This window comes from Artemia franciscana, chromosome 2 (assembly GCF_032884065.1).
Source record: "Artemia franciscana chromosome 2, ASM3288406v1, whole genome shotgun sequence".
Lineage (NCBI taxonomy): Eukaryota > Metazoa > Arthropoda > Branchiopoda > Anostraca > Artemiidae > Artemia > Artemia franciscana.
In genome coordinates this window covers 24,839,171-24,856,864 of record NC_088864.1, presented here as the reverse complement: position 1 = coordinate 24,856,864, position 17,694 = coordinate 24,839,171, and the positions used below count along the sequence as shown (strand labels likewise).

The following is a 17,694-nucleotide window of genomic DNA, read 5'->3' as shown; positions in this document are numbered from 1 at the left end:
GATTTACTCAGGTAGGAAGGATTCAGTACACAGGCAGGGAGTAGGGCTCATGATGATTCAGGAAGCCTCAAGTCCTGCTTGGCTTGAGAATGTATTTGTAATAGAATTCTAGTTGCTCATTTTATGATCAAATAGTTAGAGGTATCCGTCATGGTGATATATGCCCTGCAGAACTGACTGACTATGCTGAATTTTAAACACAATTAAAGGAAGAAATAGACTGTACCCTTGGTAGAGACATGGTATATTTATTGGGTTGGTTGGTGGAAATAGAAATAAATGGTATCCTAACCTGCGTAAACTAGTAATTAGAGAGGAAATCAGTAACGGTTACAGAATGCTACATTTTTGCAGGTATAATGATTTAGTTACAAAAAATAAAGCATTTGATCCAAAATGATCCATAAGTTAATATGGTTCTCGCATAATGATAAGACTGCCAACCTTATTGACCATGCTATTGTAGATTTGTAGGTCGAAGTCAGGCAGGATCGAGAGACGACACTAGGGTATATAGGAGTGCTGTTATAAATGCAAAAAATAAAGATCACCATCTAGTAGTGTCTAGAGTTGATCTAAAGCTGAAATTTAAAAAGGGCAATTACCTTCCGAGAATTTATGACGTTGGTTGACTCTTGGACGATAATTTACGATATCAAAACTTCCAGGGACTGTTGGAATTGCAACTTGAGAGTTTAAAATATATAATGTAGAAGATGGATGAAATAATTTTAGGAAGAAAGTGTGTGAAGTAGCAGAAAGTGTCTCAGAGAGGAAAGTTAGAGACACACCTAGGAATACTATCGGAAACACTTGGTAGAAGAATCTTTTAAGTTTTAGATCACGTGAAATAAGACAAAAGTAAAGGAAGCAGAGAAGGAATCAAAGTAAGAATTAAGGAGGTGCGAAATGGAGGCCATGAATGAAAGTAAATCAATCTATAACCGTTGTTATTTTCCTCTCCTATGTCAAATTTACACTGGCTCGGATACAATCTACCCCCATTTCTACCAAACAACCTAAGAATACAGACTGCTTAGACTAAGAAAATAGACTATATATAACGAATTTAATTAACACAGAATATGATATTTTTTTTTTAAAGTTGTTCTGGCATTGACTGTTTATGCCAAATGTATTATAGAATCTGATGCTGGAACATCTTAATAGAGTAAGTGAAGATCTTGGCCAAAATGTTAAGGATGGGCTCAACACAAGACAAAGACTAAGACAAGAAGGAAAAAGCACAACAGAGGAATGAAAATCTGTCTCAAATTTTAGATATTATATAGCGTACTAGTGACTATAGAACTAATTTAACTTTCATAATTTGGTGGTAGTTTTATTATTTCTGACTTCTAATTCTTAATTCGTTAAAAAAAAACTTCTCATGTATTGTATCTTCAAAATATATGTTACGTTTCTTTTTCTTTTTTTAATTTTTTTGTTTTTTTGTTCCACCACAGGTGAATTAGGATTCATGTAAAAGTGAATTATTTGGTCATCTTGGTAGTGGGTATTTTCTTTGATGTGCTTTAAACAGTTCGTGCTAAAGAGCAGGAAATAAAGAGTGACTCGGCTCAATGGCAATTAAAACTCTAATAAACAGAATTTTGATATTAAAAGATGGATCAAAATCTTTGGCTATTTATGGAGAAATATATAATATTCAGCAAGTTTAGTGTTCCGCATCAAATGCCACGAGCCTGAAAAAATTGCCTGATTTTCAAAAAGAGGGGGAAGACCCTCAAAAAGTCAAATGCAAGCTGCTATATTATACAAAATGTGGATTTTTTTTTTCGCCAGAAGAAGATCACGATTGTGTATTTATATTTTTTTTCAAGGGATAATCGTGTTAAACTAATGGCCCTAGAAGATCAAGAGGGGACGATTCAAACGAAAACCAGCAGCTCTAGTTCCCTTTTTAAGTGACGAAACAGATCGGAGGGCGACTAGCCTCCCTCCCATGCCCCATTTCCCCCCAAAATCATCTTATAAAATTTTAAGATAGTCAAAGACGATTCGTCAAAGACGAATTATGTTTTGATTTCTTCTGAGTAAACGTTGAATAAAGTGGCATATTTTCGGGAGGGGGGGGGGGCAGTTCCCCCTCCAATAGTTTGAAGAACAAATTGTTGTATAGCCCACATCCCTTGACTCTCTGGATAGACTCCTCCTGCCCCTCCCCTGCCCAATAAAAATGTCGGAGCTAAGCATCCGGTTATAGAAATAAGTATCTTCTAACATTTAGTTCTTTCCAGGTTTTCTGCTTTTAGCTTATTTTTACCTGAATATGTTTGTCAAACTAGAAAGCTGTCAAAGTTAAGATTTTGAAACTTGATTTACCGTGACAAAATGGATGTTTCCGCCATTTAATCGGTTTAAAATATGAATTAAGCTAGATTGTGTCTGAGGCTATTGTGAATCAGGTTAGACTCAAAGAGATAAAACTTGTGAAATGAAGAGGTATTAGCAGAAATTAACGTTATGTATTTGATACAAAACTTGTAAAATCTCACCAATGAGCTTCTTATTTAGAATTTAGAAAAGAAGAACGACCCTGTAGCGGTCTTTGTAATCATCAAACTTTAGGGTGGCAGAGTTCAGTAAGTCTTAATTCCATTTATTTGACGCAAGAGGGCAAACCTACCATTGAAAGCACTTTTAAATGGAGGAGTAAAAATTTTTTTTAAATATTAAAGATTCAATTATTATGATTATTTGGGAAACTCAGAGACAGCTGTACCTTTCAAAAAGTTGAACTAGACTCTTACCAAATTTTCTTATGGATTTTATATACCCCAGAACCCTAAACAGTATATACCAACCTTTTATTACTTAATTTTGTTCGGGTCATAAATGCTGATGAGCGGAAAGATTTTTATTCTTCAGAAGAGAGAAAGACAGAGGAAGATAGACAATAAGTGTGCTTGCATAGGCGGAATCAATAATTTCCATTTGTTTTAGGTTTTAACTTTGCTCTTTACCTCCATTAGAAAACCATCAAGTGTTCCAAAAACAAAATGAATACAAACAGTAAATTATCATTTTTATAATGTTTGGTTAAAATTGCCGTCGTATCCTGAATCATATAGTAAGCCTATTAGAATATTATGATAAAGTTTGAATTTTATTTGGATCTTTCGTCATAAATAACGCACGTGGTAAGTTAAAATTCTCTCGCTTTAAAAAACACAGACAGAAATGATAACCTATCATTTTGACTAGAGCTGCTGTAACTCAGTGCTATGAAATTGTGCATGCTACACTGCTATCTTTAGCTGCAGTTGCTGAAGGTAAACAACAAGCAGCATCCACTGCCAATGATTCCACGAGAGTCTTTGCTTTGTTCGTTTTATCTAGGTCTGAAGGATTCACTTGAACACCAACTACGCCTTTCTTTACTGGGGGAGGTAAGGCTTTGACTTTTATGTCATTAGTTTTATATTCAGGCTGGACTATGTAGCGTCTCACTTCACCCGAATTTCGGTTTTGAACTTCGATAACTTGGTGATGCATTCTGACTTGTTTTGGTTTTATTACTCGTATTTCGTTATGTGCCAGGCTCAATCTTCGGTTTATTTTGGGCTTTGAAGCTTCTGGTTCCACTGATTCAATGGAAACTGTTTTCTGTTGAGGCTTCTCTGCATGTGGCTCAGAAACTGAAAAAGAATATAAATGGAGTTCCAGTATTCTTCGTGCTGGGCTGTTTTGTTTTGTTTGTAGAAAGAGCAGATAAAATAAATTGTGAATAAGATAAAAAGGTGTTTTGATAAAACATTAAAAACATTTTTGGTTCCTGCTTTCTCCACACAAGCACAACAGTTAAAAACTAAAAATGACTTTCGGGGTGAGCGTTAGATGTTTAAAATAGTATGTGTCAATAGCCACCGATATTCTAAACAGACAAAATTCTATAACAGCTTATGCATTAAAAGAACTGTTTTTTATAATAATAACAAAGGTGTGTTAAGTTTAAGGTTTCTTGTCAAAGGCTACAAGCTCTAGAAAATAAGGTTGTTATTCTTTGGACGGTGAGTCCCGGATACATGTTTGTTTGATTACTTTTTTTTAAAGAGGTGAACGTATCGAAATAGTTTTAAGATACCAAAAGGGCTTACTCAAACATAAAATAAATTTTCATTGCCCTCTTTAAGTAAAAACAAGTGATTGCGTAACAGGAAAGTGGTATTTTATGCCATTTTTAGTGAAAAGCCATATTCTCACCTTTCTGGTTTGAGAGGCCTTAACAACGTGTGGTTGTGCGGTTTGTTCTTAGGGCTTGATGCAGTCTATAAAAAAAAGCTTAACATACATAATTGCACTTAAGTTTCAATTAACTGAGTTTATCCATTTTAAGCTTCATAGAATTTAGTTACCGTGATGTATAGTTGTGTGTTAGCTATGGGGGAGAATGATAAGTAAAAGATTTCTTTGACAAAGGGGTTGAGGTTTCTGGATTAGTGCACTTCTATTGGGAATTCAGATAATTATAGAAGAAGAGGGGAGGTGGTTATGATTTTGGCATAATTTTCTTTTATTTTGAGGAATTTCTTTTTGACTAATCCTGTAATGGGAGCTGCGTTCTGACAACTCACCTCTTATTGCAAAGCTAACTTAGATGCTATGTAAAAACTAATATTCATATGCATACCTACAAAGACGTAGGTCGGGTGGGAGGGCCCCCATAAGAAATTATTGTTTCCAAGACCTTGACTTGGAAACCATAAAAAGAAAGTATTCATTTTGATATTTCAACACCCCCCTCCCCTCATATAAGTTTTTTCAAGAGTGTACTATTATCAAAATGATCGTCATCCTGAAGATGATCGAATCATAGTTTAACGAAAATTAAACCTTTACTTTATATATCAGGACTGAGAGTGGCAGCTCCCTCCCTCATATTTAAGGCAGCTTTGGATCGGACAGATGGCAGAAACAGTCTATAATTAAGAGACAATCAATCTCAATAGAAACCAAAACTTCAATAACATTGAAATAAAAAACCTTAAAATATAAGATTTGCTGCAACAGAATGTTCTATTTAAGCAGTATCACCGTAATACCCCCTGACGTACATATTCCTGGATCCCACGGCCGCCCTATCCATGGATTCTATGACAGGCATACTTTTAAGCATATCCATATCCTATTATTCCGACGACAGTCCTAGTTTTAAACACAACCATATCCCGTCATTCTGACGACAGCCAGCAGATACATATTACTACATAACAAATGTTTTCTAAGACATGCTGGTGCATGTTACGTCATAGTTTCTTTTTAAAAACCTGTAGGGCCAGGGAAAAATCTTCAGGGTTTTCTTACTTCACGATATCTAAGATTGTTCTTTAAAAACCTTCAGGGGCTTCTTTATACCCAAGATTTCTTCGAAAGTTCTTTAATACAGTTTGGGGTGTTACATAATATGACGTCTTAGAGTCAACTAGTCAAACGGGGGAGTTTAATTGAGACATTTTCTTCAAGACATTTTTCCCAGATGTTTCAAGACACTCTAAGAAGTTTTTTAATACATTTTTCTTCAAGACATTTTTCAAGACATTTCAAGACGTTTTTCTAAGACATTTTTTTCAAGGCGATTTTCAAGACGTTCCATGACATCTCAAGATGGTTTTAAGTTGTTTTTCTTCAAGACATTTTTCTTCATGATTTTCTTAGTTCTTACTTAATAAAAAAAAATGTTTATTTATGTTAAGGATGACGCATTCACACGTGACTTGTGTCTTTAAACCCCCATGGGAGATTCCCTGCTCGTAAATGAGGAAGGAACAGACGTGGATGTTACGTAATGACGGTGCACCGGTGCACGCATGTGATGTTACAACATACTTTAAAAGATCTCGTTTTCTTTCAGTGGGTTTTACTCAGAGAACTTTTATTAACTAAAGATTTTTGCCGCCATTGGGATTCAAAAGGGCCATTTCCATCCAATGGAACTGTGCCCTAGACAGCTAGACCAACAATCTATTTCTAATATTATGTTTCAGGAAATAGATTCTACTAAATAATCAACTCCACACGCGGAGAATTCCCATGTCCCGCTTACCAGAATGATTAAGCTATTGATTACGTGTTTCATATGACTGCAATAATTAAGATGCTGAAGGAAAATCGATTATTGGAGTTTGTTTATATTTGAAGTGCAGGCGCTTGCTAAGTAATGCTTTACAAGGGTATTATAAACCAGACAAAGGGATTCTTCCCTTCTTAGCGATATGATCGAGGTATTTTGGAGGGTATTTCATAAAGAATTTGTAGATATGTTTTCTTAGAGAATTATATAAACGTGTTTAAAACATAAGATAAGACTCCTTCTTAGAGAATGTTTGTAGATATTTCTTAGAGAATGATCTAAGTTTGTCTCAAAATACAGGAAAAAGGGACCAAAAACCACCAAGCGAAAGGGATCATCACCAACCCTTCTCCGTAATAACCGAAGCTATATTAAATACAACTCTACGCAATTTTTTCAAGCTTCAACCGGATCATCTACTTATATGAAGCATTAAAATAAATGTCGATGTTGCCGTTTTTTGTAGGACTACCCGCACCTTTAGAAATGAATGCGCTACCGTACGGCATTGCTGCCTCTGAAACTGGGGTTCGAAATGAGTGTGGTTTTTCGATAATTCTAAATCTAATTTCTATCTCATAATCTTCACACAATAGCATTTTGGACTTCTTTTGGCTAGGATTGTGTTTTGCACCAACAATCGGTTGAAGACAATGCTTTGCTGGGGGACAAACTTTTAGGCTAAAATAAATGTCTATGTAAATCGTTCATTTTGTAGGACTACCTGCAAATTTAGATGCCAATGCGCCACCGTACGTCATTACCACCTCTGAAACTGGGGTTCATAGTTGACTATGTCAGAATTCTCACACAATAGCTTTTTGGTCTTCCTTTGGCTAGAACAGTTATTTTGCACAACGAGATAACTTAAAACGTCACTTTGATATGGGGCAGCCTTTTTGGCTAAAATAATTGTCTATGTTAACCGTTATTTTGAAGGGCTACCTGCACCTTTAGAAACCAATGCACAACCGTGCGGCATTGCTGCCTCTGAAACAGGAGGACTATTTCGTAGGACTACCTGCACCTTTAGAAACCAATGCGTCGCATTAAGGCATTACTGCCTCTGAGACAGGAAGCTCAATATGCGCATAGTTCGAGTACTAAATTGTCGAGTACTATAGTTTTTACGTTTAACTTGTTGCAGGTTGATTTTGTTTCCTCGTGGAACTTGTACATTGATTTTTCTCCTCGTGAAACAAATTTTGTTCTAGGAGCATGTTGCTTGCTGCTTTTTTTTCGTGAAAATTTTTGAGTGCTTAGTTTTGCTCGTGAAGCTAGCTGTAAGTTATTTTTTCTCTGTGTAGAACTTTTACTTTGATTTTTCTCCCAGTGAAAATGATTTTGCTCATGAAAATTGTTGCGTGCTGATTTTGTTTGTGGAACTAGTTGTGTGCCGATTTTGTTTGTGGAACTTGTTGCGTGCTGAGTTTTGGTTCGTGAAACATGTTTTATGTTGTTTTTTCTCTTCGTGAAACTTGTGTATTGATTTTCTCCTAGTGAAATTGATTTTTTTTTCATGGAACTTGTTGCGTGCTGATTTTCATCCGTGAAACGTCTTGCCTGTTGATTTTTCTCTAAGTAAACTTGTACGTTGATTTTTTTCCTTGTGAAAATGGTTTTTTCGTTGAATTGTTGCTTGCTGATTTTTTTTCATACAATTTGTTACATGTTGATTTTTTTCTTCGTGAGACTTACATACGTACATTTTTATCTTTGTGAAACAAATTTTGTTCATGGAACTTCTTAAGTGCTGCTTTTGTTCTCGAAACTTGTTGCTTACTGACTTTTGTTCGTGGAACTTGTTGCGTGCTTATTTTTTTCGTGAAACTCGTTGTACGTTGATTTTTTCGCCTCATGAAACTGATATGGTTCGAAGGACTTACTAAATGCTGATCTTTTCTTCGTGAAACTTTTTGCATGTTGATTTTTCTCTTCGTGAAACTCGAACATTGAATTTTCTCCTCGTCAATCTAATTTTGCTCGTGGAACTTGTTTCATAGTGATTTTTATATATGGAACTTGTTGCCTGCTGATTTTTTTCGCGAAACTTGTTTTTATCGTGAAACTTGTACACTGATGTTTTTCCTTGTGAAACTGATTTTGTTCTTTGATTTTTTGTTGAAAATTTTTGTTCGTGAAACTTGTTGCATGTTGATTTTTTCTAAATAAAACTTGTACATTTTTCTCCTCGTTGAACAGATTTATTCATTGAATTTCTTGCATGCTGATTTTTTCGTGGAACTTTTTACATGTCGCTTTTTCTCTTCATGAAACTTATTCATAGATTTTTCTACCCTTGAACCCAATTTTGTTCATGGAAATTATTGTGCACTGATATTTGATCGTGGAACTTGTTGCGTGCTGATTTTCGTTCGTGGAACCTGTCGCGTGCTGATTTTTATTCGTGTAGCTTATTGCATGCCGCTTTTTCTCTTCGTGAAACTTGTACATTGATTTTTTTTTCCTCGTGAAACTGATTTTGTTCATGGAACTTTTCGCGTGGTAATTTTTGTTTCTGGAACTTATGGCGTGCTGATTTTTGTTCGTGAGACTTGTTCCATGTTGATCTCTCTCTTCACGAAACTTGTGCATTTACTATTCTCCTCGTGAAACTGATTTTATTCTTGGAACTTGTAGTGTGCTATTTTTGGTTCGTGGAAGCTTATTTTGTTCATTGGCTGGCTGCTGAATTTTTTTCGTAAAACTTGTTGCATAGTAATTTTCTTTCGTGGAACCTGTCATGTGCTGATTTTTGTTAGTGAAATTTGTTGCATGTTGTTTTTTCTCTTCTTGAAACTTTTACATTGATTTTTTTCCTCGTTAAACTGATTTTGTTGTTTTAATATTTTGCGTGCTGATTTTTGTTCGTGGAACTTGTTCCATGTTGATCTTTCTTTTCACAGAACTTGTACATTGATTTTTCTCCACTTGAAATTGATTTTGTATATGTAACTTGTAGCGTGCTGATTTTGGTTCATGGAACTGCTTGCACCATGATTTTTTTTTTCGTGGAACTTGTTGCATACTGATTTTTTTAGGGAAAATTGTTGCACGTTGATTTTTTTCTCTTAATGAAATTTTACATTGATTTTTATCCACGTGAAAGTGATTCAGTCTATTGAACATTTAGCGTGCTGATTTTGGTCCGTGAAACTTGTTGCACCCTGAGATTTTCCGTGGAACTTGTTGCATGCTTATTTTTGTTCGTGAAACTTGTTGCATATTGCTTTTTCTCTTCTTGTAACTTTTACATTGAGGTTTCCCCCCTGAAACTAATTTTGTTCCTGGAAGTTTTTGCGAGCTGATGTTTTGTTCGTGGAACTTGTTGAGTGCTGATTTTTGTTCCTGGAATTTGTTACATTTTCATTTTCTCTTCGTAAACTTTTACATTGATTTTCTCCTCTTAAAACTGATTTTTCTTTCATGAAACTTATTGCTTGCATAGATAGAGTCTCGGCCATAAGCCGGGGGGACTGCGTCCAGTCGAAATACATTGTTATATAATTTTTGAGCTATTGGTAGCAAAATGGCTATCTAACAATTTCAATTGAATGCGTTTCGGGAAAAAAGGATGTCAGGGAAGGGGGCTAGTATCTCTCCATGATGTTTGACTCTTAAAAGGGAACTGGAACTATACACTTCCAATTAAATGAAACTCTTCTAAAGGTCAAAATACCACCCCCTTCCATAAGAACTTTACATGCTCCTGGTGCATAACTTACAACCTTTACCCCGCGACTCTAGAGAATTCTATCAACCCCAAATACCATATTATATGACCTTTGGACCATTTTTGAACAAATGGCCATCACAAAATTTCTTTCGGGTGTATTTGTTGAAAATACGATCTGGGGGGGGGGTGACCCCGATCAGTTTGACTGTTAAACTGGGCGCTAGAACATCGGATTATATCAATGAAACCCCTCCAGAGTCTATACGACCACCCTTTCCATAAAACCTTATATGCCCTCGGGGCATAGTTTACAACCCTTGTGCTGAGGACTATGGGGGGAGGGTGGGATTTTCATCCGCAAAGGCATAATTTTCAGACCTCTAAACTGCGCTAAACAATCTTAAAATTTTGATTAGATGCGTCTTGGATATTGATGGGCTTGGGGGGGGGGCCTGTGGTCCTCCAATCACTTTTGAATATTAAAAAGGGTACTAGCCCGTTCATTTTTCAATCGAATGAGCTTTTTTCGAAGTTTCTCCGACCACAATTGGTCATCTCAAAATTTCTATTAGACGCATTTCCAGAAAATACGAGGTGTTGGAGGTATCCGTCCTCCGACCACTTTAAACCTTAAGAAGGGCGCTAGAACTTCTGATTACCAATCTAATGAGCCCCCTCCAAAGTTTATACGAACACACTTTCTATAAAAACCTAATATACCCCCAGGGTATAACTTGCAAACCTTGTCCTTAGGACTGCAGGGGCGGGGGGGATGTCATCCTCAATGACATGATTTCCGAAGATTTTAGCTACGCTGAACAAAATTGCTATTTCAAAATTTTGATTGGGTGTGTTTGGGGAAATGATGGGCGTGGGAGCGGGTTAGTTGCCCTCAGTTTTGACTATTAAAAAGGGCATTAGCCCTTAGAATTTCTAACCAAATAAGCCCTTTTCGAATCTTCTACGACAACTTCTTCGATACAAAGCACCCTGGTCTAAGAATACCCCAAAAACAAAATAAAACTAATCGATTGCGCCCACATCGCTCTTTACGAAGGCAGCACTATTGCGCTGCCTATGATCAGATTTCAAGTGGAAGAATAGGCGGGTTTGCAATGAAAAAATGACCAAAATTGTGAGATGATGACCTTGAATATAAAGCCAAGATAAAGTCAGACCAGTAACGCTGAAAGTTCGAAAAAAGGAGAAAATCATTCTTTTCTAAGGAATGTGCTTCAATTTCAGTTGTCCGCTGAACTGCATTTGAAGTGAAATTATACAAAACATTCAATAGACCCTAGATTGTTCAGTTAATCATTACAAATTTATTTACTGCATTCTGCATTTTACGTAATATTTTGCTTTCTGTTACTTCAAAAACGGCTAGTCTGTTTAAAAAAAAACAGTAAGTACTTACATCTTCTAGAAGCAGCTGAATTTATTCTTGAGGTTTTCGATACTTCTTTGAATGTAACTGGCGAGTACATTCTCTGACTTTCCTCTGTTGGGGAATCATTCAAAAGGTTGTCCATATTTAATGGTTTCCTGCCTTTTTTTGACTGTAACCAAAAGGTTTTCATGCTTCCCTTTCCTTTGACTGGAATCTCCCCTCTTTCTGATACTCTATAGGTGTCGTGTAAGAGGTTTTTCACTGTTTCGGAAATGTGAATTTTCAATGATTCACTGTTTGACTCCATCCTTGATGCTAGAATGGATACGTTTCTGATATTGATTAAAGATTAACACATACCAACAAGGTGAGAAAATTGTCAGTACTGACAAAAAAACTATTTTTATTATTATCATCATCTCACCAAGCTTACAAGCTATTCTTACTTGATTCTTCGTTCTTCAGTTTGTTAGTAATTTTTACTCTCTCCTGATTTTGCTCTTCGTTCACAATCTTATAAATAAATGTAAGTCTAGTTCTAATATTCTTGTTACACAAGAGTGTTGACACACATTCAATTGTATAGGAAAATCCGAATTTAGAGTCAAGCCACCCCAAAAAGTGAAGATTTTAAAACTTGAAAGCATGGATTACTAAAGTAAGAACTATTTTTGCATGATTTATTAAAGACCAAATTGCTAATGATTGTGTATTTGCTAGTGGCATGTTTTACTATAATGCCGGGGATTTGCTTAGGATATATCTCCGTATAAGATATGAGAGGATAAGAGGATTAAATCTTTAATCCATTATTTGTGCCATTTTGCCAATGTGTTTAGTTTTTTTTTCTTCGTATTTGAGCACTGAGGTTTGTATTTGAGCTTGGCTTCGTGGCTGAAATGTCTGTTTTTGTGCTTTCACTTTTTTTCAGGTAGTTGAAAATCACCCTGGCTATATCGATTTTTGTGATTATTTTCTCTTTATCAAACATTATAAGAAATATCCAAACCATTCTTTAAAAAGATTAAAAGAATTTATCCCCAAACTTTATTTATTCATTAAAGAATCTGTACCTGACAATATTTTCAAATAACTAGCTTTAAAGGTAAATTTTTATGATACGTTCACAATAAGTATGATACCCTACCCCTACCATTTTTCTGGTATTGAAATATATATACATCTTACGGAGTTTTATACGTATGTTTATTTTTTTCAATGAAAGTGAAGAGCAATTGATGGTGCATAGGGCGTCAAATCGGCGTTTTTTGTTGCTGGGTCTTTCTTACAAGAACAGGTAGCAAGCCTGTCGGAGGGAGGCAAAAACTCGTATGAATTATTTAAAAAGTAGCTTATTATAGAAAATAGTCACAAAACCCTTGATATATTAGGGGTCTGCTGTTCACTAAGACTAGAACAATAGGTATACTATGACTATCAAACGCCTCTTTAGGTTAAAAAAAAAAAAAAAACAAAGCAAATTTTTAATCTGGTTATTCTTCCAGCTATAACGGGTCGTGCAGTTTTCAAAGCCGATTCTTTCTAATGAAAGCAATCTCAATATTGATATATATATATATATATATATATATATATATATATATATATATATATATATATATATATATATATATATATATATATATATATATATATATATATATATTGCTAAAGCATCTTACCAATGTTTATATGTACGCTAATTAAGAAGCTGAAAAAAAAATTTCATTTTTAACGAGAAAGAAATGACATACCTGTATTTACGGTGTCCCCAAAAAGACAATATCTAGGCATTTTAAGCCCAACTACACCAGCAACAACTGGTCCAGAATGGACTCCAACTCGTATTCGGATTGAGTTCCCTGAAAATAAAAATATCAGCCTAAACTTGACTTAAATTGGTATAAACAACAAGTAGAATAACAGGGAAATTTTTCTATAAGTCAGTGGAATGCAACTTTAAATGAATGTTTAAGACCTATGTCCAAGGGCCGTCGTCAGCAAAACATAAGCAAAAAATATGAAAAATAAACTTACCTTAAAGTTCGAACTTTAAAACTAAAAATATTTTTAAAACAACCCTAGCATCATTACTTTCAGGAATTTTGACCATGAAAATAGATGAGGTAATGATGCTATCGCTGTTTTAAAAGTTTTTTTTTTCAAAAAAACATTTTTAGTTTTAAAGTTCGAATATCAATGTAAGTTTCTTTTTCAAATTTTTCCTTAAGACGTGCTGATGACAGCCCTTAGCTCTATGGCCGAAATATTCATTTAAAGTTGAATTCCACTGTCATATACAAACATTTCTCTATTGTTCTACTTGTTGTTAGTAATAGAGAGGCAGTGTGGACGCTGTCGCTATTTACTTTAACTGATTTTGTGGCTACTCAGTTCTAGCTCAAATAACATTTGTGTTCAAGTAAAACCATTAAGATTACTGTGTGCTTTTAGTGGATTAAATAAAAAAACAGTTTTTTTTTTAACTGAAAGTAAGGAGCAACATTAAAACTAAAAATGAACAGAAATTATTCCGTATATGAGAGGTTTACCCCCTCCTCAATACCTCGGTCTTTTATGGAAAAGTGTTTTAGAACTTTGAAAAAAGCGTTTTAGAAGTACCCTCGTTGGAAAGTTCCTCCCATATAAAATACACTTTAGTGTCTAAGTTTCCCTGCAAAATTCCTTCCGGAAAGTTCCATCATCGATGAAAATCCCCCGCCCCCGCTATAGACTTTCTTGCGGACGATTCAGCCTGAAGAATTCTCCTTTGTATGCTTACATTTGAACAAGACTTTAATTTCTAATCGTTTTCCCCATCATTCCGGAAATGCCCTTTTCATGGAAATTTTCCCCGGAAATCCAAAAACACAGAAAAGAACCTCCGGATAGTTTCCCAGGAACATCTCCATATGCAAAATTGAGATGCAGAGGGGAAACTAAAACAAATAAAGAGAATTTCGTACAGGAATAAAAGTTCACCCTGGAAAATTATCCCTCCCAAAGGATAGTTCTCTATATGGATACCCACCCCATGCACAAAATCTCCACCCGAAAAAAATGTTTATAGTTCCCTATAAGATATACTATCCGTTTACAATGTGCAAGTTTCAAAACTTACAGACCTCTCCCCAATGGCTGTGGGGTTCATGTTACCCCTAAAGACATAGTTATAGGATCTTTCAACTGTACTGAACAAGATGACTATCTCCAAATTTTGTAGGACAAATTTGGGGAAAAGGGCATGGGAGTGGGTTAGTTGGCCTTTAATCTTTTTGGTAACTTAAAAAGGGCACTAAAACTTCTCATTTCCATCCAATGCACCCTCTACTGATCTTCTAGGACCACTATTTTGATATGATTACCCCAGCAAAAAAAAGAAAAAGAAAAAAGTGTCCATTATCTTTCTTCTCAAAAAAAAAAAAAAAAAAAAATGCTATGTCCTACATTTTTCTAAATAAGAGCTAGAAGCTTCTGTGGCAGGATTCTCTGATAAGCTGAATATGAAAAAATTAATAGTTCTAAAGTATGATTATCATTAGTATTTACATTGTTAATTGAGGCATTCCATTGTTGTGTAGCTATAATTCGGACGACATGCAAAGCTCAGTCGTTGCTTAAGGCAGGAGAATCTCGCAAAGAATCTTCTTATACCTCCCATGTTAAACATTTGGAGTTTGCCTGACGTTCCTGAATTAGTGATTTTGGCGGTTTTTATGTCAATAGAAGTAAAAAAATCTGGTGAATATTTTGGCATAATCAAATCTTAAAGCCGACAATTATTTTTTTTATAATTCCAAAATAATTATAAAACCTGTTTCGGGTTTGCATTCTAGATTGCTATGCTTGCTGATAGAAGCTTAACACTTCCACGGTAGGGTTCCCTGATAGGCTGATTCAGATGGGTGTAACTTTGGTTTTATTACTTTTATCGGGTGTTTCCCTCTATTTTCTAAAATGAGGCAATTTTTCTTAGACTCGTAATTTAGATAGGTATCTCATATATTTAAAGTCAGCACTAAAATGCGATTTTGTTCATGTAGCTATTGGTTTCAAAAATCCGTTTTTTAGAGTTTTGGTTACTATTGAGCCGGGTCGCTCCTTAGTACAGTTCGTTACCACGAACTTTTTGATAACATGAAATAAATTTGTCACTTCGCTGCGAGCAATTATTTAAATTATATTTTTCTAAATAGGTCTGCATGAAGTAAAAACCCGAAAATATGTACTTTTTATTTGTAATTTCCACAATTTTATACCGCGTCTCCTGGCAAATAATGATGACCAGACCACAGGCACACACGCAGGCGAGGGATTCACCCACCTTAAATTTGTATAATGCTTAATTTTCTCAGCGAAATGTTTAATTTTCCTGTGTTTTCCTGGTATTTCTTTCGTAAGAGTTGAACCCCCCTCCTCCAAAAAAAAAAATCTCGAATAACAATTTCCCTAATTTTCTCCTCGAATAATAGTTCTTTTCCAAATAAATATTCCTATTTACTTGTCGAATTACGAAGAATGAATATACATTAATCGTAATTTTCAGTGAGAAACCCCTTGAGTTTAATGACGGCAGTGAAATCTGATAACCTTGAGTATTTGTGTGATTTGCCGCGATTGAAAAAGAACTGAACAGGCAGTATAAATTCTGGAGGAGCGTCCGGCCTTAAGAATTGCCGATTTCGATATCACTTTTTATATGAAAAAATAGATTCAGCCAGTGCTTTTCAAAATATGAATTGGTCCCTAAATTAGGTTCTGTAGACCTATTGCCAATGTGATTAAAGTTGACCTTACTATACATAAATGGGAAATCTGAGGCTCTTCAGCTTCAAGTGAAATCCCTGTGAATTATCTAACCAAGGAGTAATCTAGGAAAAACCTAATCAAATTTCTTCGTGGTAGTCGAGACTTACTTTATCATTTTGGTGCTGAGTGTTTGACAGTTTTCATTACTTTCTGCAAGCAAAGAATGTTTTCTTTTTTTGGGTAGTTTAGACTTACTAGTTGCTATTCGTAATTAGGCACAAAATCATAGGCACAAATCCCAATATTTTTGCCCAATGCTTTACACGAAAATAAAACGTTAACAGACAGTGGCTGTAATAAGCATGTACGAGTTGTTGATCACTTTAGCCAGGTCCACAGAGTGGGGAAGGAGACCTCTCCTTCCCCAAAAGTACTTTTCTTCAGAGTAGGTCGAGAATAGTACCAAGTAAGTAATATAAAATAGGCAGCTGTAGAGAAATTTCAAAAACTAGAATAATACCTCTGAAGCTCTGTTGACATAAACCCAACGGCTGGCTCAATTATTTGCAAGCTTCATTTGACTGATTTGGCTTGTTCAAGACTTCATAGGTTTAAATATATTTCCTTTAGGCCAATAGATTTCCTTTATGGTGGGGCCAATGAATGCCTCGGAAAATCCATTTTTAAAGCCAAGTTTTCTAATGCTCACTGAATAGCCCTTCCATTAATTTGGGGGAGATACATTTACCTCCTAAATTTCAAATATCCTAAGGAAAAGAGCCTACTTGGTCTTCATATATCCTATATATAAACACATCCTGTGTATAGTTAAAATGTACCTCAATATATCTTGATGTTTATATTCAGATTATTTGTTAACTTGATTTGCACATATATGAATTCCAAAAACATAGCCCAGTGCTCGGTGCCGTCAGCTTTTGATCTAATAAATATTGACTATCATTGGCTATTGATCGCCGTTACATTTGACTGGGAAATAGAACTTTTCACGGCGTTACGAAACTTGAATAATTATAACTTTCGGCCTTTATTCTCCGTACTTTCAGAATAAAAGTGCTTAATTTGGTGGATTTTTCTTTGAGAATGAAAAATGTTTTAGAATTATAAATCGTTACAGAATCAGTGCGTAAATTGAAACCTGGTTCATTGACAGACTTAAGAATAATCAGTATGAAAAAGACAGAAATTCAACTTGGTTAGCTTTAACATCAGCTATTTTTACTGGAAAAGGAAACTTTGAACCTCTTTAGAGCCTTTCAGTGGCTAAAGAATGTAATAAACTATCAACAGAGTTGAATAGCTTGTTTACACATGCTATTGTAAATTTCCTGAAAAGGAAATTGATTCTATCTACTCATCCTGAAAATGTAAGATTATCCCCTCTAAACATACATAACTGGTTGCTAAGATTGAAAGGGAGTATAAAGGGTCCTTCATAATTGAAGTGTAAAAGTTTCACTTACGAAAATCCGGCAATTGTTAAAGGTTTGAATGAAATAATTTCGAAGAGTTGCAAAGAAGACAAAGCAAAGAAGACCAAATATAATTCTGGTAAGTTTTTTGATAAGAACCCTAACCAATCTATTTTTAGTGCAAAAAAAGTTTTAAAATAGCTTCAGTAATTGAAACTGAATTTATTAGTCACATTCACATATTTATTATAGGCTTTACACCCATGAAAAGAATTTTTGATTTATCACGCCATTATTGATTGCAACCTACTCGGTTCTTGAAGTAAACCAGTAATTTCTTAATCGGTCGTAA

The 17,694-nt window shown here is 35.1% G+C and overlaps 2 protein-coding genes across 3 annotated transcripts in view; one reads left to right on the top strand and one right to left on the bottom strand.

Moving 5' to 3' along the window:
* Positions 1–1,439, top strand: part of LOC136039218 (catalase-like) — an 85,452-nt gene extending 84,013 nt beyond the window's left edge. For both annotated transcript variants that reach the window (XM_065722754.1, XM_065722763.1), the window contains exon 10: positions 1,145–1,439. In XM_065722754.1, coding sequence (XP_065578826.1) covers positions 1,145–1,261 — 117 coding nt within the window. In that variant the 3' untranslated portion in view covers positions 1,262–1,439. The remainder of the gene's footprint in view (positions 1–1,144) is intronic.
* A 1,678-nt stretch (positions 1,440–3,117) lies between these two features.
* LOC136039212 (soluble guanylate cyclase 88E-like) overlaps positions 3,118–17,694 on the bottom strand; it is a 244,514-nt gene continuing 229,937 nt past the window's right edge. The window contains exons 12-14 of the mRNA XM_065722741.1: positions 12,915–13,022; positions 11,188–11,475; positions 3,118–3,662 (exon numbers count right to left, since the gene is read on the bottom strand). Coding sequence (XP_065578813.1) covers positions 3,247–3,662; positions 11,188–11,475; positions 12,915–13,022 — 812 coding nt within the window. The 3' untranslated portion in view covers positions 3,118–3,246. The remainder of the gene's footprint in view (positions 3,663–11,187; positions 11,476–12,914; positions 13,023–17,694) is intronic.